Consider the following 25,913-nt stretch of genomic DNA (forward strand, 5'->3'; position numbering starts at 1 on the left):
CGTTGAACACGCTCCAGCTGTCACACAAGATACGAGCATGTGTCAATGTCGACACACCGAAAAAAAAAACTCCACAAATACACATAAAAAGGTACATGCACACAAGTTTTGGAGACATACTAGTTCAAATGTTATATTTTTGTGTAAGATGGTTTTCAAGAAGAGGGTGAAAAGATAACAATGTTGAATTAGGTCTTCAGCTGGGGTTTACAGCACGGGAACTATTCACCAAGGTCTAGGCAGTATGTTGAACATGGTTATCCCAATTTACAGAAAAATAGACAAACTCTACGACAGATACTAAAAAAGAAACAAAGTATTTTCTCACCATATTGGTAATTATAACACGTGAGATCAACTAGAAAGAGTATGAAGCCTTTGGTGAATATTTAGCTCCCATAGTGTTCTCTTAATTGACCACTAGATAATGGAAAGACAGAAAACAGAGGAAGCACCAGTCAAAGAGGAATTAAAATTAGGAGCTAGTAAGATGGATAAAGATGTTCAAATGCAACTTCAATAAGACGACTGGTAAGTAAGTGTGCTAAGATGACTGATGTCAGGAGACAATGGTGATCAGATTCTTTGTTTAGTAGCAACTTCCGCTCTTAGTGGGAGATTTGATGTTGTACCTTAACTGGAGTTGGATCATGGAAATGTACTTTTCTGATTTTACGAGATGACAAATTACCTAAAAACATGAAGGGATACTTCAAGAAGACTGCGACAAGACTCATGCTTTAGATTACATCCTTTAAAAATTGAAAAAACAAGGAATATATTCAAAAGTTAGCATAGTTGAAATAAGAATGCTTGGCATAGACAAACATAACTCAAGAACAGATAGAACAAGTGCACACAATCAATACAAGCAGTAGAATCAACTGAGGGAAATCAGTTAGAGATGGTTTAAAGAAGTACCAGAGAACACTTCCAGTGTGCCAGTTAGGAAAATAGGATGTTATCTGATGCAGCACCACAGGGCATACCACGATAAGGGGGAAAACCAAAATGGCAGGACGGCAAAGAAGCAATGAAGGCTGCTGACTTAAAAGATTAAACTTAAACTTGGTTTGGTGCTGTATGGAATGTGGGCAAGCTGCTGAATAAAAGGGGATCTATAGAAAAAGCCAAAAGATTTAAATGCATGTGTAGATTGTGTATCTTTGCTGCCCCCAACATTTTAGGAACACATATTTTAATTGCAATTAACCAGTTATTGGCAAGCAAAGTATAATAGATCTATTTAATATCTAAAAGCATAATTATGATAAGTAACTATGTAGTTTCTTTCCTAAGGACCAAAGGATGAAAGGACCAAAAGGATGAAAGCACAACTGTACGGTAGACAAGCCAGGTTTTCCCCACAGTTCCAACAAACAAGAATAATAAGAGGCTTAACCCACCAACCCTGATACATCCAGTATTTGTCGAGTGAGTTACAAATTATCTAAAGGGTAACCTCTTTAGTGTTTGCAGTGGAGGGTGGTGCTATGTTTATCTCAGATTTACAGTGAATCTTTAGTGGTTCTTCCTTCATAAGACATCTTATCCGAATGAAATCACCTATGGTAAAAAATGGATTCAGCACTAGGAACTTCAATAATCCATACCTGTAGTCTGACAATACTGTTTATTTGCTCACGATCAAGAGGCTGGAAAACAATATATTCATCAACTCGATTCATAAACTCTGGGCGGAAAATGGCTCTTGCAGCTTCCATCACCCTGTCCCTAATAGCGTCATAAGCAGAATCCTTCGAGACAGATTCATCGTTCATATTTAATATATACTGAGATCCCACATTAGAAGTCATGATGATGACTGAATTTGTAAAGCTCACAGTGCGGCCTTGTGAATCTGTCACTCTCCCATCATCAAGTATCTGGAGGAAAACATTGAACACATCGGAATGAGCTTTCTCAATCTCATCGAACAATATGACAGCATAAGGTCTCCTGCGGACTATCTCAGTCAATTGTCCACCTTCTTCATATCCAACATAACCTGGTGGGGCCCCTATCAATCTCGAGACAGCGTGCTTTTCCATGTACTCACTCATGTCAATCCTCACAAGAGCCTCTTCCGTGTTGAACATATAAGAAGCAAGGGCTTTGGCCAGTTCAGTCTTACCAACACCGGTGGGACCCATGAACATGAAACTTGCAATCGGACGGTGTGGATCAGAGAGGCCAGCACGTGACCGCTGAATGGCCTCTGCCACTGCCCTCACAGCTGGATCTTGGCCTACAACACGCTTGTGGAGTTCTTCTTCCAAATGTAGTAGCTTCTCTCTTTCTGATTGCTGCAACTTGGAAACTGGAATACCTGTCCATTTGCTGACTATCTCTGCAATGTCACTCCCAGTGACCTCTTCCCTGAGCATCGACTTCCCTGAACTTTGGTACTCTATTAACTCCTTTTCGGCATCTTTCAGTTGACGATGCAACGTATTAAGGCTTCCATATTTCAATTCAGCAGCCCGATTCAGATCATATTCACGCTCAGCTTGCTGAATTTCTAGGTTCACCCTATCAATCTAGAGCAAGATGATAAGCACAGTCAGAAATAAATAGTAGTAGTTATGACAACAAAAAATAGAAAAAATATTCAGCACTAGTTGGATTCAACACCAATCACCACTGAGGAGGCAAATAGAGTTGTGGGAGGGAGGGAGGAAGACTTTCGGTGCGTGTGTTTTTTTCTTTCATTCTGTGCATGTGTCTTCTTCTTTCTTCTCTTTTTTTTTTGGGTTTTGGGGTGGGGTGGGGGGGGAACCTAAGTTGCACGGATACGGGTGTGGGTATAGGTAGGGGACACGGTAAATTTGTAAAAGGTAGGGTATGGGGACATGAATGAAAATCATGCGATATAATTGTAGTTCTACCTTCTAAGTTATATATGTAAACAAACCTTTTAAACCATAGCTCTTAAGGCTGAAACGACCCTGACCCTTACCCAACACGTTACAAAAATGGATGTGTAGTGTAGGATATATATCCAAGGAAGTGTATACAAGTGTTTTAAATTAAGCATACATTGTATAATTAAGTAAAGATCTGAATAAATATATGCATATATTTAAGAAGTTTCCAAGAAGTGTCGGGTACTGGGAAGACACGTGTTAGGTATAGGGACGGCTCCATATTAGAAGCACCATATTAGAAGTACCCAGGTAACATAGGTTATTGCCAACGATGCATTTTCCCCTAACTCAACCTTAATCTAACACCTCAAGCAAACGGTCACTAACGATGCCCTTCGGAAAAAGTATTTGGAAAATCCTGTCCATTCTCTAATAACCATACAACATTGGATGGCACAAAGAAGGAGAGCTGCACGCATCGGAAATTTTTCCAATATGTGGAAGATACTTTTTTTGACATCCCAAAATTTACAATGTATCTCAGACATATGGAGGACATGTCGTAGACTCGTAGGCATTGCAAGACGTAATCAAAGATATAGATGAGTATGTACCTCTCTTTGATTTAAAGATGTTTGCATTTAAATCATTTATTCAATTTTAAATTAAATCATTTGCTAAACTTCTCATTAAAGAGTATGATTGATCATGTAAATCATAACTTAAAGAACTACCAAGATTTTTCATTTATAATTTAAAGGACTTCAAAATTTTGTCATACTGTCCAAGGCCGGCACACACGAATTTGTGCACTGAATACTAATGCATAATTTAATCAATTTACTAGTGTACTAAATTTTAGTATTTGCCTTACCCATGCAACTGTATTATACCATATATGTATCAGTGTAGTGATGTGACTTTTATATTTCTACATACAAATAATGATTTATTCCATGTTCATGCCATGTGTCTTAGTTTTTAAAAATTTGTCACACTTCCATGTCTATATTGTATCATATCAGTACAATATTTGTGTCCATACTTCATAGCCGACACTCCTCTAAAAGAGAAGTCACACCCCTGCACAGAAGGTCACCATAGAACAATCATTAATTGGTTTCACGGAATAGTGACCTAAGTTTTCAGATTTCTCTACTTAGAAAAGAAAACTAAGATACAAATCTTCAAATTACTTCAGTTCATGATGTCATTATTAATTTTCTTCAAACTTTTCATTGTATCAGTGTGAGTTAAAGATGAGTTCTAGTCAACTGCAACCTAGAAGCCTCCTAATTGTCTAGTGACAAAGTTTCTCATTTACTACTGAGATCACAGTACCTCTTCTTTGATGGACTGAATACGTGTCATTACTGATTTCTCGTGTTCCCACTGCTCAGTAAGTTCTGCTTGTTTCTCCTTCAAAAGCGACAACTCTGCCTCAAGACGACTCAATCTATCCTTTGAAGCTTTGTCCGTATCATTAGTTAGAGATAGACGTTCCATCTCTAGCTTCAATACTGAGCGATTAATCTCATCCAAAGCAGTTGGCTTCGATGTGATCTCCATTTTTAATTTGGCAGCTGCTTCATCAACTAAATCAATAGCTGTGTGCAAGGAAAAAAGAAAAGGCAGTCAGCAACTTATTAGAAAGTTCACAGATGAAAGGACATCTTTAAAATTTAATGTTCATGTGCAACAAGAACCTTCGAGATACCTTTATCGGGCAAAAACCGCCCACTGATATAACGATCTGAAAGAATTGCAGCCTCCACAAGTGCACCGTCCGAAATGCGGACCCCATGATGGAGCTCGTATCTCTCACGCAATCCACGAAGTATAGAGATTGTGTCTTCAACTGTAGGTTGGTCAACATAAACTTGCTGGAAACGGCGTTCCAGGGCTGGGTCTTTCTCGATATATTTGCGATACTCATCAAGAGTTGTTGCTCCAATACAGCGCAACTCTCCCCGACCAAGCATTGGTTTGAGTAAATTGCCTGCATCCATCGCACCATTTGTGGCACCTGACATTGGAATGTAAAGACACAGATCAGCAGGGACAGGTCCAGAACTTTTTTCCAATGAGGGCACACATTCAGTTATGCATATAAACTGAAACTCATGTGTTAAATTATTTGGTTCAGTTCAACAAATCACTGATTTTGCTGAATTATAATTAACCATGAAAATTTCTATTTTCTGTAAGTTTGACTTATAAACAACAACAAAAGTTAATATAGTATTTTTAACTAATCAATTTCTGAAGATTTTCTTTAAATTGATAGTAATTTATAGATAAAATCATAAAATTCAGAAAATACCCACAGTGTCACCTTCAACAGCGGTGGATGTCAGAGAAGAGCCAATGAAATCCAGGAAACTGGGAGAAGTCCTCCTCGACGGCGACACAAGGCAAGGAAAGTTGAAAACGCTCAATTGAGCAGAAAATTGATGGCGCAAGGTGCGACGTTTGGAGATTCTTTGAAAAATTGAAGACTTGAATTGAAGACGGAGAGGGAAGCCTTAATGCTAGAGAATAGATGTGGAAGAGGTTGAGGGAGGCAAGCAGCGGAAGAGAAGAGGTGAGACTGCGAACGGTGAAGAGGGGATACGAAAAGACTCTGATGATGAACTGAAAATGAAGAAAGATGGGATTTAGTTGGAACAAGTTTGGGCTTGGGCCGGTTTAATAAACACTTAGATTCACTGCACTGGATTGGACATTGAGTCTTGTGGGCACCAGCCAATTATCTATAGGGCCACTTCCTAGAGTTGTAAAAAATTCCTCAAAGATTTTACATGTGTGGGGGCACGTGCCCCCAATGCCCACAACATCGACCCATCACTACTGATCAAGCACAAACCCTAGAATTTTGCATGTACTTTTAGGGTGTATTAGCATCAAATTACATGTATCATGCACTTATTAAAGACGGAGAGAAGTTTGATGAAATTATACAAAAACAACAGCAACAAAGCCTCTATCCCAAGTGTTTGAGGTCGGCTACATAAATCATATTCTTCCATTTCGTTCAATTATTGGTCATCCACTCTGTTAAGCTAACCATAACCTTATCCTTCTAAATTACTCCCGACCAAGTCCTTCAAGGTTTACCTCTAGATTTTTTTGCTCCATTAACTATAATATTATCACTTCTCCTAACCGGTGCATTAAGAGGTCTACGTTGTATATGGTTATACCACCTTAATTGATTCTTTCTCATTTTATCCTCTAATTTATTACGGATGCACTCATTTTTTATCCTATCTTTTAGTGTATACCCACAATACCATCTCAACATTCTCATTGCTACTACACTCATTTTTTGCACATATTATTTTTTTAATTGCCCAATATTTTGATCCATAAAACATTGTTTGTCTTATAACTATCTATAGAATTTTCCTTTTAAGTCTAACAAGTATCCTATAGAATTTAATGAAATCATGCAACACTTGTATGAAAGTATCAAATCATGTAACTTAGAGACTCTAAGAATTCAAATCTCCTTAGATCTTACAAAATGAACCATGTTTTCTCATCATTCTGCAACATGGGCAAGAGAAGAACCAGTTGGGAAGGTGAACCAGATACAAATCAAGAACTTTTAAGAAAAGAAGATGGACCAATCAACAGTGGGATGAATGTCTACTCAAGAGGCAACAAGAAACAATACAAGCACATCACTTATTGTCCGTTGACAGCTAGAGTTTATGAAGTAGGAACAACTGCATCAACATGCCAATGTTTTAAAAAGGCTCCGCCTCTCCCGCCTAGACGTACGCCTAGGCCTAGGCGGTACCTTGGTTGTCTACATAGCGCCTAGATGATATGTAGGCTGCCTACCTAAGTACCTATATTTTAAAAGCACCTAGCATGGTCTGCCTACATGGACTATACCCTTTAGGCATTGATCATGATTTCCTCCATTACAGCCTTCACGTCCTCCGACCTCCTCCAAACTCTAACCTTGAACACCTCTTCTACCTCTTTCGACCTTAAAAAAAAAAACATCCTCCACCACTTAAAAAATCTACCTAGATGTCAGTCTAGCGCCTAAGCTTTCTATAACATTGGCATTTACTATCAGTAATTATAATTAAAAACTAAAAAATAGAAAAACGTCTAGGCCCTGCCTACGCTTCCGCCTAGTCTCCTAGACTCTAGGCGTCGGGTTCAACACCTAGGCCGCCTAACACTTTCCCAACCTTGCCAAATGTATAAGCAAGATCCATGAGCAGCCTATGAGTAGGGGTGAAGATGATAGCCAAAAAAGTCTACATTTATAATCATTTGACTGAAAAATCTGCATTTTGTGTGTGAGAGAGAGAAAGTGTTTATTACTGTGTTGATAATAATTTACAATGCATATATTCTCAACCAAGTCCAAATTGTCAGTAACTGTAAGTCTGTAACACTGACTAGATTAAATCCAATGACATACTGAATTAGTGAATTCTATGTCCATTTATTACAAATTATGATAAGAGCAATTCAATTATGACCCAACTTACTGACATTTGAGAATTACCCAACAATCAGTTTTTATTCATTAACATTTTTTTGCTTTTTAATGTATAATCAGTTTGCCACCAGATTATCTTCCGCTAATGATTATTTACATATATAAGTTGATTTAATAAATATGACAACGAAACACTAAAACATGTTGAGAAGTAATGAAGTGTTCTTTTCCCCAAAGAAAACCTGCATATGATGGTCGCCTTCAAGGTAGAAGGATATACCTGCCCCAACAACAGTATGGATCTCATCAATGAAAAGGATTATTTGCCCATCTGAGTCAGTCACTTCCTTTAAAACAGCTTTCAGCCTGTCTTCAAATTCACCACGAAATTTAGCCCCAGCAATTAGGGCACCCATGTCAAGTGAAATCAACTGTATACAGATAAACTGAGACATTAGAATCGTTCTAGAAAACAAAATCAAATGAAATGAAGGTTAAGAAATAAGGCCAAAAGACTAAAACTACTTTTTGAGATAAAAATATATTTTCAACCAAATCTTCCCTCTGTGATATGTGCTGGTATAATAACAGAAATTCTTTTATTCAACAATACCCACCCTACCCCAAAAAAAAAAATAATAAAACATTTTCCCACCAGGAGAAACCCCCTCCTAATATAAGGAAAAGAACGAGCAAACACTGTCAAACAGACTGCACAAGTATACATGCATACTTTTTCTCTCCCTCTCTCCAGACAAATGATAGATTTATAACCCCATAAGCCAAGCACACAACTTTTGAATGCCTAATAGAATTAACACTTAATTGCATTTATATACCCTATACTTTCACTTTGCACTTATATACCCTAACTTGTTTTTGGTAGCACTTATATGCCCTAAACTAAAGTTTTTCAATTTTGCCTTTTAACACCCTCAGTAATGCAAACATGAGAATTTCCTGTCGAAAGTTCTCGTTAGGATAGTCACATGCTAATTTTAGAATATTTTAATCAATGTTTGGAAAAGCTTTTTTGAAGCTCGCTTCGAAACTTGCTTCAAAACATTTTGAAGGGTAAACGCTTCAAAGCCCAAGAGTGAAGCTATTTATCTCTTGAAGCCTACGCCTTATCGCTTAAAGCATAACGAAAATGTGTGCTTCGCGTTTCATAAAGCGCTTTTGAAGCGCACACTTTAGACAAGATACGAGAATATAAAAGGATTTTTGACTAACATTAAAGTGCCACTATGTAAATAATTTTTACAAATTTTAAAATTAAAATGCTTAAACTCATGAGGCTTACGCCTCATGCTTTGAAGCTTATGCTTTGCTTCATTAAAGGGTCTTACCACTTCACCTTACACTTCTACTTTTTTAAACATTTTTTAACTCTTAATATTTGTTAAAATTACTAAAGCTATCAAAATCCTACTTTAAAATAGAATTAGGATAGGTTTAAAATAGATTACATTAGTCTTAACAGTAATTTTAACAAAAATAACAAGGGTCAAAAGTTCTAAAATTTAACATGTGAGTGTTGCACGAGGATTTTCGGGGAAAAAATTCTCGCACTTGCCTAAATGAGAGTATTTAATTGCAAATTTTAAAAACTTTAGGGCATATAACTGCTGTAAAAAACGAGTGAGGGCATATAAATGCTAGCAGTTAAAAACGAGTGAGGGCATATAAATGCTAAGTAGAGAAACTATAGGGTATTTAAGTGCAATTAAGCCTAGCATTAAACAAGCAACCCGAACTCCCATAATTATAAATACCATAAAAGGATTAATGTATATGATCCCAAAATTTGGGCTGAAGCTATGATGCTGTCGTTGATCTCATATAAGAGTTAAGATTATTTATTTTTATTTTTTAATGACATTCTGATATTCCTCATCAACTTGATAAGGAAGCAAGATCCTGTCAAGACTCACTATAACATCTTTCAAAGCACTGGTTCTGGAAATGGCTCGATGAGAAGCAAAAGTTAATTATCATCAATAAATCCAGTTTTAAGAAATAAATCTTCTTGACTAATGCTCTTAGGAAAATAATCCACTCAGATATCAGGGTTATGATAACAAGAGAAACACATACAAATCTCAGATGGTTCAGTAAGGAATTGGGAATAAAGGAGTCTAGGGTCCTAGGCATTCAATTTTAAGATGCCTCAGCCAGCTTATAAGAAGCTTCTGCCCCAAAGATAGTTTTCCAAGCCAAAACTACATTTCTACTGACAGTGATAACTACATCTCTACATCAACCACCAAATCTACGGACAGTCAGAATACAAAACAAAGCTTCCAAAGGAAACAAAATAAATGCTGATTTCCGATCATCATCTCTACATCACAAGTGTAATCACCATATCCATGGACATTCAGAATATCAAACAAAGCTTCCAAAGGAAAGAAAATAAATGCTGATTTCTGACCATAAAAGATTATTTGAATGGTTAGGTGTAGAGCCATTTGTAGTAATATACCTATTAAGTGATTAGTACCTACACTGTTGGGCAAATTAGTTATCACAAAACCTCAAGTGGACATCACAACAATATTAAGCATAATAATAAACAAAGCTTTGATGCTTAAGAAACATAATAAAATTTCTTGGAGTTACTTATCAGTACCCTGCGGTTCATCAAAGCTTCCGGTACATCCCCTTGCACTATTCTTTGGGCAAGCCTGTCAAAAAAAGAAAGATACTAATGATAGGATAAACTGTAAAAATACCCATGCAGAAGATATTTTTCTGGATCTGGTATAAGAAGAATTAAGAAAGAACGAAAGAAAGAAAAAAATATCTCTCACTTACCCCTCAGATATAGCAGTTTTCCCAACACCAGGCTCACCAATTAAGACAGGATTGTTCTTTGTTCTCCTTGACAAGATTTGTATGCATCTGCGTATTTCATCATCCCTCCCAATAACTGGATCAAGCTTCCCCGCGCGTGCCATAGCTGTCAGATCCTTTCCATATTTCTCTAAAGCTTCATACTTACCCTCAGGGTCTGTTGCAGCAAATAAGAGCATAGGTCAGCGTGACTTGGTTTAAAATAGCACGAATCTTCTGAACCTTTAAACTGAAATCTAGACTGAAAATATGATTTTGTCCTATACGAATAATATCATTATATTTCAAATAGAAATAACACAGGATTTCACTTAGATGCTGCTTACTGAACTTTAAGCAGCTCCAAACCAAGTTGGCATTTATGTACAAATTATCTCATACCAAGAAACTGGGTATGCCTTGTACAGTTTCCAACCTTTACTTCTATCTTTAATCTCAATGGTTCTACAAAGATGTTTTCCCTGTGTGAGTTTGTTCTTTCAATTCAGCAAACTCAACTGCTCTATTTCATTAAGATAATGAATTTCTGACATGGCTGTATTACTGTAGGCTGATGATTTTATCACGTGGAGGTTCCCATTCATGACATAAACACGGTTTATTTCTAATAGTCTAGCCTATTGGAGGAAGTAAGAGGTATTTATTTTCTTGGGAATATTCAAGCAATCTATGAAGAAAAAGGAGATTGATCCTATTACTCTTGAGGGTCATGAATAGAAAATAAACTTCCTTGACTTCTTTACGACTATCACATACTTGTCAAATTCAAGTTACTGGTTACAGATTACCTAATTATGATTGGTCAGGTTACGTTTACATCATTGACCCGATCAATATCAGGTAGCATCAATGTGTCGTTAGCCAAGATGAAATCAGTGCAAACCAGATACGAGCACCATCCCTTCGAGGGTAGGGACTTTTTCTCTTATTTTGGGACAATGGGACAGCTAGATGAATACATTAAATTAAATCAAGAATAAAATACACAGATGTTGAAACAACAAGATAACAAAATACCTACACCATGCCAAGTGGAAGGCTCGGATACGGATGCCAACAGTGTTCAAATAGCCTCTTTGTGTGTGTGTGTGTGTGTGTTGTGTGTGTGTGTGTGTGTCTATATACCTATATTATATTTAAGAGAAGAGAGAGAGAGAGAGAGGCAAAACTTGTGTCACTTAAGGGATAGGAACAAAAATCTGTCCAGCCAAAACTTTTTAGCCAGCTCCCCCAATATTGCCTAGGGATGCGCTTGCATGATATGAAAAGGGTTTTTTATAATTGAATAAATGACGTGGACTAGGAAAGTTGGTGGAACATCAACTTAAGTTGATATGAGTCTTACTTTATACTATTATAAATATAATATTGATTATATATACTATCCATATTATATAATAAAAAAAAAGTATATACTACCTAGCTATATATATATCACATGTATATGTATCGTATGTATATATATATAACGTATGTATGTATATATCATACTGTATATATATATATATATATATATATATATATATATATATAGAGAGAGAGAGAGAGAGAGAGAGAGAGATGTAAATATATACATACATACCTATGTCTATGTATGTATGTATATATATACATACATATGTATGTATGTAGATACATACGTATGTATATGTATGTATATATAGATACATATATACATATACATACATACATATGTATGTATCTATATACATACATAATCTCTATATATATACATATATGTATATACATACATATGTATGTATATATATGTATGTATATACATATATATACATATATGCATATACATACGTATATATACATACATATTGTCCCATATGAATTATCGTGAACTTCCAAGAGTAGTATCCTATGTAATAAATCACCAACTAAATCAGTATGAAAGCCTTCAAATACGACCATTGCAATATCCATCGTCCCTTAACTCTCAACAGTACATCTTCCCCTGCCTAGCTACCTGTGAAAGAAGGGCACTTAAAATTGAGTCTTCCCACACTTGCCTTACACATAATAGACAGTTCAGATTCATTTCAGTTTAAAGAAACCTAAAAATGCCTCTCAGTGTTATAATGGCTTTGAAGATTCTAAAGATTGCATGTTGAAACTATGAAGCCATGTGCCTCTCAATACAAACATATAAAAATCCTTCAAACACAAGGACATCATCTAAACAAAATCTAAAAATTTCGCTAACATGTGATGGACTACATGGACTTCGATTAGCATTTAGCACCTAAGAGGACTACATGGACTTCGATTAGCATTTAGCACCTAAGATGAGGCATTGAACAAGACTTCTCAACCGTTTCTGGTTTGCTTGGTTAAAAACCTGTATTTAATCTCTAGGCATTATTTTGTTTTCTTTCTGCTTCTGAATGTCCTATTCACTATGGATTTTGATGTATAGGATACATACACACATGCATACGCATGCAAAATAGTCATCCATCCATGTCCTCCCATTCCTGTTTCAAGCATATATACGGGTACAAGTGTGGATCATGGCCCGCGGGCGTGTGCAAGCTGTGTGACCCACAGAGTTTAACGCGTTGTTTGACTCAATCCACTGCCGAAATCGCCTAATCGATGTTATACTTTAGTCTTAGGCTTTCACTATATAAACACCTTAATTTTTCACTCACTCTCCCACCAATGCGGGACTAAACTAGGTGTGTCACAATCACCCCACCTTATATAGGCGATGCCCTCGTCCAGACATGACAATTGGCATATCCCAGTATCGCTACATGATGTGAACTCTAGAGGTAGCTCCTACGGCTCTAAAGGTGGCTCCCACTGCTCATGTAGTGTAGCATTTAGCCCCGTATAGCACTTAGTTTCACATTTCAGACTGGTAACTGCTCTGATACCATTTGTCACACCTCGGGCCCGCAGGCCCGTTGACGCGTGCCAGTCGTGGGACCCACTGAGTGTAACGCGTTGTTTGGCTCAATCCACTGCCAAAATCGACTAGCTGATGTTACACTTGAGTCTCAGGCTATATAAACATCTTAATTTTTCACTCTCCCATCGATGTGGAACTAAACTAGGGGCATCTCAGATGCGGGTATAAGTACGGGTTCGGGACACGACAAATTTGTAAAATATAAGGACGACAACATGGCTGAAACTCATGGGATATAATCATAGTTCTAAGCTATATATAATCATAGTTCTAAGCTATATATGTAAACTAGTGTGTGTCCCGTGCGAAGCACGATCTTCCCTTTTTTTATCGCTATAGTAATACAGCTTTTAATTGTTACAGTATATTTTTAAATGCTACAGTAATATATTTTTAAGTGCCATAGTAATATTTTTAAAATGTTACAGTACCCCACCTCTGCTACAGTGATATTTTTAAAAAATGATGGGGTTTTTTTAATGCTGCTACAGTATTCCACCTATGCTACAGTATCTTGCCTATGGTACAATAATATTTTTTTGAAAATGCTGCATTAATAATGCTACCGTAAATTACTGTAAACATTTAATGTAGCATGAATAGTAATTCTTGGGTCCTCCCATTATTATAGAGGAATAGATGACCTTTTTAAATGTAGTTCTTAAGGTTAAAATGAACTCAATCCTTATCCAACGAGTTGCAAAAATGGATGTGAAGTGTTGGATAATATATCAAAGAAGTGTATGACAAGTGTTTTAAATTAAACATGCATTGTATAATTAAGTACTGGTCTGAATAAATATATGCATATATTTAAAGAGTGTCCAAGGAGTGTCGTATATTAATACCCAGGTCACATAGGAAGCCATGCTAGACCATATCATGTTGTATCCATTCCTCTTGTTTCTACCCAAGCTCTTTTATTTACCTACGAATACTATAAACATATATATGTAATATGATAAATTAATAGCAATCAAGATATGCACTTCAAAATCCATAGCCTCCACAATTAATCTCAATCAAGATACATGTCCAAAAAATGTATGACAAGTGTTTTAAATTAGAATATGCATTGTATAATTGAGTACATGCCAAAATAAATGTAAGCATATATGCAAAGAGTGTCCAAGGAGTTTAGGTACAGGCACGGTACGTGTCGGATACGGGTGCGACTCTAGCGAACCATCCCATGCCACCTACGACTAATGATCATTGAAGCTTGGCAAACTTCACCCAAACCTCAAAAAGTTCAATGAGGCCTTCGGAGATTCTTCTTCATCGTCGACTAGGTGCTATTATCCATCAAGTTTGTCATTGTCTCGTCTTCTCTCAATTCTGCCATCGATTGGCATTATTCCTCAGAGGATGCTTGATCTTGAACTCGGTGTGTTAGGTAGATTGTAACTTGAAGTTCTTTGCAAAGTTCAACTTCAAAGGATCTGATTTTGATTGTTCTCAATTCTTTAGGTATTGTGAAACTGTACATGATTTTTCACATGCCGAAAGTGATCACGAGCTTGACCATCGTTACTATAATTATTGTTTAAGTTTATTTTATAATTATACTTTATAGTTTTATATTTTTCAATTAAATTTCACAAATCTTATTTGTGTTATTTGCATTGCATTGCATGTTAGGTTGTAAACTTCTTATAAATATCTTAAAATCTATAGAAACTTAATTGTGTTTGTTTGCTTGTTTATAACTGCTTCGTATCCTTTTAGAATGCTCATAGATTCATATCGCATCACAACATCTTGTTTTTGAGAACCAAGTAACTAAAGATTTCCCTAATCTTCTCCAACTCTATGCGCTTAAGCCAATATTTATCACCTATTCCTTTTCACATTCAAATGGGATCAAAAGGTGCAACAGGAAGATAAAACTTAAAGATGAAGAAAAGGTGAAGTAAAGCTCCAAAAACTAAGGATGTAGAAGTTTTACCACAAAAAAGAAAAAAAAGAAAAAGTAGAAGCATGTAGCATGATGAACAGGAGAACACTAGAATGGCTACCATAATCAAATTTGAAATTCATATATCATTGTCCTACAAGTCTATAACAAGAGGCATTCACATAGAAATGAAATCGGTAATACCTTGGTCAACGACGGTCTGGTTCCCTCTTATCGCTTGTATAGCAGATTTCAAAGCATCAAGAGAAATTTGGAAGTCCTTAAATAACTGTTTCCCAAATCGGCTATCTTCAGCATAACCAAGCACCAGATGTTCCACTGACACAAAGGAGTCACCATACTCTTTCTTGTATTTCCTAGCTCTCTGAAACACTGCTTCCAAGCCTCGTCCTAATATGGAACCAGCTGACTCACCAAGGACCTGCATTAGTTATAGATATAAAGGAGCTATGAGCACAAAGAATGTGATGACAATACTGAGAAAATGAAGCCCAACAAACAGCAAGTTTGCATGGTAAAGCTATTGACTGAGTCTTGACTAAAAGTTACTTAGTAATGATGTTAACTTTTGTAAGGCAGAGAATAAACAAAGTTATAACTCATGAGTGTGCGAAAATCAACAATGGCATTGCAAGTAGCATGATAGACCGTACTGTAAAGACTAAAACCAAAACATTAATCAGGAATTCAAACAATATTTAATAATACAATCTCGTAATTCATAACAAGTAAAAGATACTTGACTTCAAAAGAGCAGACACAATTAAGCTGTTTGTAACAAGGTACTATCGGAAGTCACCTCCCAGCAATAGCTTCCTTCAAAAGGAATATACAGCAAAGATTCAGTCTTGATATCGGATTGACAGGCACACCAGCTCATAATTTGTCTTCACCCATTCTTTGTAGAGCCTAGTAACAGCTGACCACATTTCATGGGGACATGATAGCCCATATATATCATAGAAATCGCACTTGGAAAGGGATAATTAGCTAGAGTTACAGGCATCATAGCAAAACTGACTGCAAAAGATGGGATCGGCCACATTAAGATCACTCTCTGGAATTTCTGTTTGATATCCAAAAAACTGCTTCATGAAATTATATTGTCTACTGTTCACAAAGTATCAAAGAAAGGCAAACAAAATAGTATATGAGATGCCAATGAAGAAATGGTATCAATTAATCTCAATTCCTTTGGCGTCACTAAACTTGGTAAACATTTTACAATTACGAGAGCATCACAAGTGGGAAAAGCAAGTAGAAAGTGAGAAGAGCAACTTGGACCTATTAGTTCCATGAAGGATTCATATATGAATAATTTGTATAACTCGTTGTTAACTTGTTATAAACATCGATGACCAAAATACTTAATGCTACAAAGAACAAAGCTCACATTACCTTAGGCTGCCTCTGGATGAACTTCTCTGTCGCTTCAAGTAGCCTAGTGTTGTCAATTCCTGTCTTGGAAAAGATACGACGTGCAAGCCCATTCTTCTGCTCTAATAATGCCTTCATGAGGTGTTCTGTCTCCACAATCTGCTGCTTGTTCTCCTTTGCAACTTCAGGTGACGAAACAATTGCTTGCCAAGCCATCTCAGTAAATTCTTGTTGGGTAATCTGAAATGAAAATAATGATACAAATGAACATGTGATGTACTCACTTAGTCTATCATATACATAACTGAGAAATGCTAAGCATAGAGATCGACACATTTGAAATTGAACATCCTCAGTAAATAACAGATGAACCAAAATCTAAGAGAACTTAACGGAATATTTTTTGAAGTGCAGTATAAAGTAGACTTTACTAACTGGTCCAATGGTATCCAAAATCTAAACTTAACTTTAGGACAAATTACATATGCTTTAGAAAATAAAAGATAGCTCATTACAATAGCATAAACACAATAAAACATCATGATAAGGACACCACATAAGATGAAAAGGAAAAAAAAAGTGATGCAGAACAAATTCAGATCTAAGTTCAGCAAAAGATCTGATGAAGATTTTAGTTAGGATTTAAAAAAAAAGAAAAAAGAAAAAAGAAAAAAGATTGATGCAGAACAGATTCAAATCTAAATTCAGCAGAGGATCTGATGAAGATTTTAGTTAGGATTTTTTTTAAAATATCTGATGAAGATTATTCTTTTAGTTGAGATATTTAGTTAGGATTGACTTTGTTGTTTAATTAGGGCTCTTTTGTTAGAATATGTTATTTGATCTTATCAATTAGTTAAGATTATATTTTATTTTATTCCTATAAAAGGGGTTGCATTTCTTTATCTTAGAAAGGGGGAGGAGAAAAATATTTGTGAAAAACCATTCATGTGAATTGTAGCTAATATTAGGCATATGAGTTGCCGACATGTGAAGTGTCAAGGTGTGAAGCCCATCATTTGCATCTTTTTTCCCCTTAAATGAAGAGTGCAATTTTAATATTTTTGTTTTTTATTTTGTTTTATGACTCCATCCAAATAATCATACTCAACAGATCACGATGCTAGCACACTTCATCATTTGGTATCAGAGCCGAAAAGGTCTATTGCTACAACTTTCAACATTGACAATACAACAATTCAACATCCATCAATGCTATGCAATTTTATCGAGGATGAGTTTCTTCAAGAAGGGGAGATTTTGTACATGACAGATCCAGACCTAAATTCAGCAAAAGATATGATGAAGATTTTAGTTAAGATTTTATTTTTCTAAGATTTGGTTATTCTTTCAATTGAGATCTTTAGTTAGAATTGAGTTTGTTGTTTAGTTAGAATTATTTTGTTAGAATGTGTTATTTAGTCTTATCTATTAGTTAAGGTCATATCTTGTTTTATTCCCATAAAACGGGTTTTACTTCTTAATTTTAGAGGGGGGAATGTTTGTGAGAAACTTTGCATATGAATTGCAGCTAGTATTAGGCATGTGAAGTGCCCGGTGTGATTTGTATTTTTTCTTAAATAAAGAGTGCAATTTTTATATTTGTTTTATCCAAATAATCATTCTCAACAGATCACCATGCATCTGTTCCTCATCATAAAGCCTCCACGAAAACAATACAAGATAACGTACTTTGTTGGTTTGTTGAATTACTAACTACTACACCCCTGTTTGCTACCCAATCAAGGTTTTTTTTCCTTTGTACCCTAGTCCTGGAAAATATAATGTAACTATTCCTTCTAAATGACAAAATTAAATCAATGTTTGTACAACTGAAGAAGAAAAATATGAAATGATATTAATGATCGTGATAATGAGGATGATGGCAACATAAGAATATTAAAGTGAAGCAATATTCATTTAATGTCAAGACTCCCACAAAATTGACAACAAAGGTTTAGTAACATTTGAAATTTCTAAGGTGCAAGGAGGCTACAACTATGGGTACACCTTATTACTAAGTTAAGCTAGATAGAACTCTAAAACAAAGGAATAAGTAAGAGATTTGTACTAGAAATGTTGCTTAAAAGATATAACTCAAACATAAAGGCTAGATGCAGTTTATCAAATTGAATTACTATATTCAAATTCAGCTGTTGAAATCTAAGAGAGGTTTTACTATCGCATATTTGGTTATTGTGTGCTGATGAAGGCATCGCAGGTTGTAACTTCCAATAAACATAGAAAGAAGCAAAAATAATAGATAAAATGAGAAAGAAGTTAGCAAGTAAATTAATATACTGGCATATGGTTAAGCTAGCTAAAATAGTAAAGGCAAATGAGGGAGTATTTAAAAGTTTGTACTAGTATGTCGTTCAAATAATAAAACTTGACTACTATAAAATGCAAAAAAAAAAGGTAGCCTAGTGCACGAGGCTCCTACCATTGTGGGCTCTGGGAAGGATTAGATGTACGCAACCTTATCCCCACATGTGAAGAGGCTGTTTCCAGATTCATCAAATTTAATCACTGCATCCAAATTCATTTAAAAGGGAAATCTGGTGCCTAAAGCTCCCACAAGTCTTGGGAAGGGTCAGACCACTTTGGGTCTACAAAAGTGGTCTACTGCATGCAGTAGCTTGCATTTTTTACAAGAGGTTGTTTCTACGACTCAAAACCATAACCTCAAAATAGTGACAATTCTACAATTGTGCCATGGCTCCCCTTAATTTTCTCGCATCCAGATTCTTTGGTTGTCAAGAGAGCACCTAAAACCTAAAAACTATGAGTACTCTTAGAATTGAAAGAGCTTCGAAGTGGTGTAATCATCCAGGGAGTAAAGTTTGATACCTTTCTCATTAATCTCTAACATCTTTTGCACTAGTGAATCCATGAAACCAGAATATATTCATTTACAAATCCAAAATCTATGCGTGCTAAGATAGGAGAAAGTATTTTTGGATGTTGATACTTACAATGATTATTTTTGGTATTTTTAAAGAAGAACAATTTAAATCGAAAAGAACAGATGAATCATATAAGCAAAATGCTATATGGGCCATATGATAGGTTGTCTAAGTTCTAGGTAGTCACTGAATGGAAAAATTTTCAAAATAGCATCACTCCCAAATTTAATCCCCAAAAATCGACCCAATCCATATTTATTTAGAGAAATCGACCCAATTTCTGGACACATCAGCATCGTGGCCAAAATTTAGGTCATTTAAAAAGCTTAAACTTCTAATTAGTCGGGGTTGGCAACCCTAACTAATTAGAAGCTCTTCTAAAACGAGCAGAATTAGCAAGGCCGTGTTAGGACCAAAGTAGTCAGGGTTCCTAACCCCGACCAAAATGGTCAGGGTTGGGAACCCCAACCTTTGGCAGAGAGTTGCAACATCGGCGTCGATGAATCGAAGTTAGCTAAGTCATGAAATAGTCGGGGTTCCTAACCCCGACTACTTATGGTGAGGCCCGCCCATTTATAAATACCCACCTGACCCATCTTCCCCTCACTGTGTCATTTTTCTTTTATCATTTCCTTTGGTCCTCCCTTTCTCTCTCTCTCCTCCCGCTTACCTGAGTTCACCAAATCTAATTTTTGGCCGAAATTCGACAAGGAAGTTTGCAGAAGATCTCTAGGATAATTTCTCTTCCTTCTCTCTTCTTCAACATTTAGAAATCTAGGGTTTTCCTCTCTTCTTCAACATTTAAATCTAGGGTTTTCATCAAAATCCAATTTCTAGGTCAAGATTGCTTGGTGAAGCTCCTAATATGAAGGGTGGTAAGATCAAGCTCGAGTGGTTATGAAATAATTACATGAATGTACCGGTGGATGCAATAGATGTGATCGTTAAGACATATGCACGTGTATATATACTCCATATGATTGATATCATTCTATTTCCGGATTCAACTAAGGATTTAGTGCATGTTAGATGGTTGCCACTTCTTGAGGATCTGGAGGAGTATAGAAAACTATCTTGGAGGAGTGCAGTGTTAGCTTCTCTATAGGGAGATGATAAAAGTGACATTTGTGCAAAATATAAAATTCAAAGGTTGCCTCACTTTGTTGCAAATATGGTCATGAAAGTGATCGCATATTGGAACACCATATTTGAAGGAGACTCGAGCTCTCGATAGTCAGATTCCATTAGGATACAGATATATGCAATGTTGCAGAAAGCGCTAGGTAGGCTAGGTGTTCGAGCTGGGGCCTAACGCCTAAGCAGTGCCTAGGCGTTTGCTTATTTTTTTAATTTCTTTAATTATAATTTTTTAATTTCTTTAATTATAATACTTCACAAAAATATGTATTAAGTTCACATAAAATTGCAAAAAAATATAAACAATAAGCTTAGATCCATTATCAAGCATGCATAAATACTAAATTGAAGTAAAATTAAAACAAAGCAAATAAAAGATTCAAATAAATCACATAACTTGATCTATTAAGTGTTAATCTAATTGGTCTTTCTGAATATCTTTTATAAGATTATATCTAAAATTGAATGAGATTTTAATCTCAATTATTAATTAAATAGAAATAGATTAACTAAAATTAGCTAAATTGAACAGTGAATAAAATTGAACTAAAATTGAACAAGATTAAACTAAAATTAACAAAAATTAGAAACTATAAATAAAATTGAACGAGATTAATTAATTAAACTAATTAATTAAACTAAATTGAACAAGATTAACTATTTACTCTTCTTTTCATACAAAATTAAACTAGAATTGAACAAGATTATTACTAACTACATTAATAAGTTAAGAAACAGTTTAAAAATAAAAAAATTCATAACTTACTACGGCTGTGGCTGTGGCTGTTGGAGGTGGCTGAGACGACGGTTGCGGCTCGCTGGGACTCCGGCCATAGAGTGGAGAAGATGCAGGAGGAGGTGGAGCGCGCGGGAAGATGAGAGGGGGAGAAGTTGGAGGTGGGGTAGCTACAGTTTGGTCACAAATGGGGAGGGGATGTGGAGGAGGCAGAGGGAGAGACACGGACGGAGTGGAGGTTACAAAGGTGGAGGAGAAGTTGAAGGTGGGCGGCTGGGTTGGGGAGAGAACAAGAGACAAAACGAGAGAGAGAAACAGCGTTAGGGTTAGCTAGGTTAAGTTACAAATCGGGTTTGGATTTTGGGTTCTGGTTTTAGTATTTGGGCTTGATTGGGCTAGTTTTTTTTTTATTTTTTTGGGTTTAAAAAGCTAGGCAGCCTGTCTAAGCGGACCACCTACCCTAGACGGTGCCTAGGCGCCGCCTAGGTGGACCGACCTTGTAGATTGGCCGCTCTGGCCATATCGAGCGACCAAATCTAGGCGAAAATTAGTCCGCTTAGGCCGCTTTTTAAAACAATGGGTATATGAGTTTTTAATATTTATCTCTAATATTTATGATTACATGTATTTATATTTATTTCAATCTATGCTAAACCTTTATATATCAAATAGATGGAATGTTTCCCGATATTAAAACAGCTCTCCAAAGGGTCATGAAAATTTTTACAAGAACGAGCTTGATCAAACGGAGGTTGAACAAGTATAAATTCATGATATCTAACTATATTCAAGCAAAATATCATATGTTACTGATATGTAAATTTTCGTAATGTTTCTTTATATGTCAAGTGGATGTCCTATGAACTCAGTTTAGCTTCACTACTAGATACTTGCAGAGATTGTGAAGATATATGGCATGCTTGAGTCCTAATTGTATGCTTTGAGATTGTCGAAATGCACGTGCCTGATCGTGTGCTTCAACAATTTGGCCTAAAATAACATATTCTAGATCCTATAGAAAGAATAGAGCGAAATCCCCAAAAAAGAGCACATCATCAAAATCGAGAGATAATTCGTCGATCTTACATTGAGAATTAGGAGTTAAGGAGGGTGCTGCAGTGATGGAGAGAGGTGACGCACCATAACTAGATGTGTATAAATGTTGGTATCGGGGGATTACTTCCGATGGATATATCGGGAGAATAAAGCACCTATCGCGTACATACCGAGGGGTCCAATTGAGAGAGTAAGTAGATAGGCAAAATATACACTTATTTTGTGATTATTATTTTTATTATCATTATTTTGCTAATAATATTCTTTTCGATTATCTTATAGGTAGAAGAACTCGATGATGTTGCTTCTATTACACATGACACATTGAGATCGACTACCGAGCAAGGGGCGAGGAATGCATTTCTTCGCATCATAGGAAAGATTCAATCCGCTCATAGAAAGACACGTTATGCAAATTGTGATGGACGACAAGAACGATTCTTGGGATGCGAGCTTCGACGGTTGCGAGGATACACCGGGGCGAGCTCAAGTTGTGCACATGAAGAAGCCGAATGTTCACAGCAGATTCAAGATGGATGTTCATAGCAGGTTCAAGCCGGATGTTCACAACATGTTCTAATCGAAGAGAATGTCATGCGCTTTCAAATTCATACACAACCGGATGATGAGATTTTCTGAGTTCATGTTGAAGGCGAACGGGGGCAAGGGAGAGGAATAAGAGGGAGAGTGAGAGGGAGAGCGAGAGGAAAGAGGGATCTAAATATTTGCTAAAATTTGATATTGCTTGTTTTATGATGTTTACGTTTGAAATGCTAGTTGGACTAAATGTTTATGATTGGAATTTTAGTAAGTCAATTACATGTTTGTTTGTGCTTGAAATTGGTTATAGATGTATATAAATATAAATATATATGTTTATTTGTGATTGAAATTAATTATGGATTGATATATGTGTAGCAGGAGAGTTTGTGCCAAACGCGACAATTTTGGTCGAGGAGAGGATATTTGCCAGCAAGAAGGTGAGACTCTCTGCCAAATGGTCAGGATTGGGAACCACGACTACTCTATGCCTTAGCCTCCACAAGGCGAGCGAGAGGATGCGAAGTCTCAGCCAAACGAACGGGGTTGGCAACCCCGACCATTTTGATTGGGGTTTGAAACCCGACTTTTTTAGCTTTGTTAATCCCACTCGTTTTAGAAAAAGCTTCTAATTAGTCGGGGTTGCCAACCCCGACTAATTAGAAGTTCAATTTTTTTTAACGACCCAGCTTCTGACAACGATGCGAATGTGGCCAGAAACTAGGTCGAGTTTTCTACCTAAATGTGGACTGGGTCAATTTTTGGGATTAAATTTGAGAATGGGGCTATTTTGAAAATTTCTCTATCACTGAATCATTAGGTTTAAAATAATTAGAATCTTAGAAGAACGTTAGGTGGATAAAGGATGCCCATGAGTCTCCTCCTAGTCTCAATCCTATACAGGAATTTAAGTGTACTTGAACCCACCAATTTCTATATCCAATCAAAACAGCCTCATACAGAATACATTCTCTTATTATTCAATATACATTTGTAAAAGCACACGTTAATCTATAGCACTTTACAACACAGAGTCTCCTAGTGTAACTAAATCATAGGGAAAAAAAATCTTTCCATACAACATACATTGAATATTTTAAAAAACACTACAAAAACAATTAAAAAAATAAATGAGCAATCTTTGGACTACCTATTAGCAATTGGCAATTAAGTAGACTCATCAACAGCCATCCACAAACAGAAACAATGCACTCTTATCACTAAAATTAAGAAAAAAAAATTGCAAAAGAGTGAGATTTAGATTACCCTTCCATCATTGGACGCCTCGCATCTGACCACAACCGACCTCGCTCTCTTCCCCCCTAACCTCTCCGCTGCCTTGGACGAGAACGCGTTGGTTCGCCCTAAGTTTTCCGACCATCTGAGAGCTTTTAGGGTTTTAAAGGACCTCAAGTTCTTGGACGCGACCGAAACTGGAAGCGACGCAAAGAAAGGGCCACTCTTCCAGGACTTCGGAGGCGGGACGAGGAACTCGCGCTGGCATGAGGCAGAGGAAGCGGCGGCCATGGCGGATTCCGATAGTGATTTTGTTTACTTATTGGCGAGGTTTTTTGGTAATTAGCGGGAAAACGGAGGGGTGGAGTTCGGAATTTAAAGACGAGGAGGAGAAATTCTGGGAGCTTCTCGTTTCAGGAAGCGATGCTGACGGGGAAATTTCTTGAAGGTGGTGGAGAAGGGAGATGGCAGGGATAAAATGAATATTTATCTTTTATATTTCACTAGTGGATATCCTTTTACTATTAGAAATTAAAAACAATAAAACTGGAATTTTGTTTTTCAAAAAAATAAATAAAATCAGGCTCTTTTTGGGATTAATGATTAAAATGAAAAAAAAAGCATACCAGCATATTGGCATGTGCAAATAATTTTAGTTTAATATCTAAACAATTTTTAGTCTTATTTATGTTATGACCATTTAATGTGCTTTTATAGGATTTCTAACAAAAAAGCACGTGGATAATGCATGTGATCAAACTAATAAGAAATTTATAAAAAAAAGTAGATATACTTTACCTGCCTCTAGAAACTAAACTTAATATTGAGTTCTTGATTTTAATAAGAGGATGAAATTAAGTTTAAAATTTTATAGCAATTTTCTTGAGCATTAGCAATTTTCTAAATGTTTAGTTCCTCATTTGTAACATGAGGATATATTGATTTCAAATTAAAAAGCAATAAATCATCAATAATATCAGCAATCAGTAATAAATAATAATTATAATAATAGTGGTAATATACCAATCATTCTCCCTTTAAAAGAGGGGTACTAAATAAACTTTTATTTCCCAAAAATGTCATTCATCTTTCATGAAATTAACAAATCCATTCTATTATCATAACTCACAATCTTATTAAATCACATTAATTAAAGGTTTATACTATAGTATAACTATTCTTTAGATTATTAAATAAATAAAATCTAATATAATAATTAAATTAATTATTATAATAGTATTAGATTTTTATATGTATAATGTTTTAATATACTGTAGGAATTATTATTTATGTAATAATGCAACTCCAATTAGATTATAATAATACAAAATTATATTAAACATTAGATTTTTAATAGTATAAGATTATAATTAAACATTAAATTTTTTTAGTGTTTGTCAGCTTCATAAAATGTTTATATCTCATCTATAGTGGTTTTAAATAAAAATTAAAATAATTAATTATATAATTCTAATCAAATTAATAAATTAATCCTTATCTAATCAAATTGTTAACAATAACTTGGCGTGTATGTGCGCATATGTAAAGGCATAGATGAAACATTTTATTCAGACTTCAGTAGTTTATAGTGCTTAAGAGACACAAACCAAGATAGAAAATAGTTCACACTTCTCCAATTCTACCTTAAGTGGTCCCCATAAAACTTAGATTTTCTAATGAGTGAATTTTTGATGTCCCTCTGATAGAAACATTTCATAAAGAAGAGAATTAACAATTTGGAAAGCTTCTTTTCATGCACTAACACCTTTAACAAGTGAGCTCCTCTTGATACCTCTAATAAATTATCATGAACCCCTCCAACTCCCATCTGTTTCATTTCACTCCCTATATAATCTCCTTCGCAGGTCCTTGTAAAACCCCATAAAATTTGAG

General features: G+C 35.7%; 1 protein-coding gene across 1 annotated transcript; it reads right to left on the reverse strand.

Moving 5' to 3' along the window:
- Positions 1 to 5: 5 nt before the first annotated feature.
- On the reverse strand, positions 6 to 24,488 carry LOC109827467 (chaperone protein ClpB3, chloroplastic-like; the record flags this gene model as incomplete). The annotated part of the gene is made up of 10 exons (XM_020394472.1): positions 24,051 to 24,488; positions 16,431 to 16,649; positions 15,216 to 15,453; positions 10,153 to 10,348; positions 9,968 to 10,022; positions 7,616 to 7,766; positions 4,585 to 4,893; positions 4,209 to 4,474; positions 1,614 to 2,540; positions 6 to 17 (listed from the first exon to the last, which is right to left on the reverse strand). Coding segments are annotated over exons 1-10 (2,634 nt in total), but the record flags the coding sequence as incomplete, so codon positions are not given.
- Between the last annotated feature and the right edge of the window lie 1,425 nt (positions 24,489 to 25,913).

This window comes from Asparagus officinalis, unplaced genomic scaffold (genome assembly GCF_001876935.1).
Source record: "Asparagus officinalis unplaced genomic scaffold, Aspof.V1 AsparagusV1_Un225, whole genome shotgun sequence".
NCBI lineage: Eukaryota > Viridiplantae > Streptophyta > Magnoliopsida > Asparagales > Asparagaceae > Asparagus > Asparagus officinalis.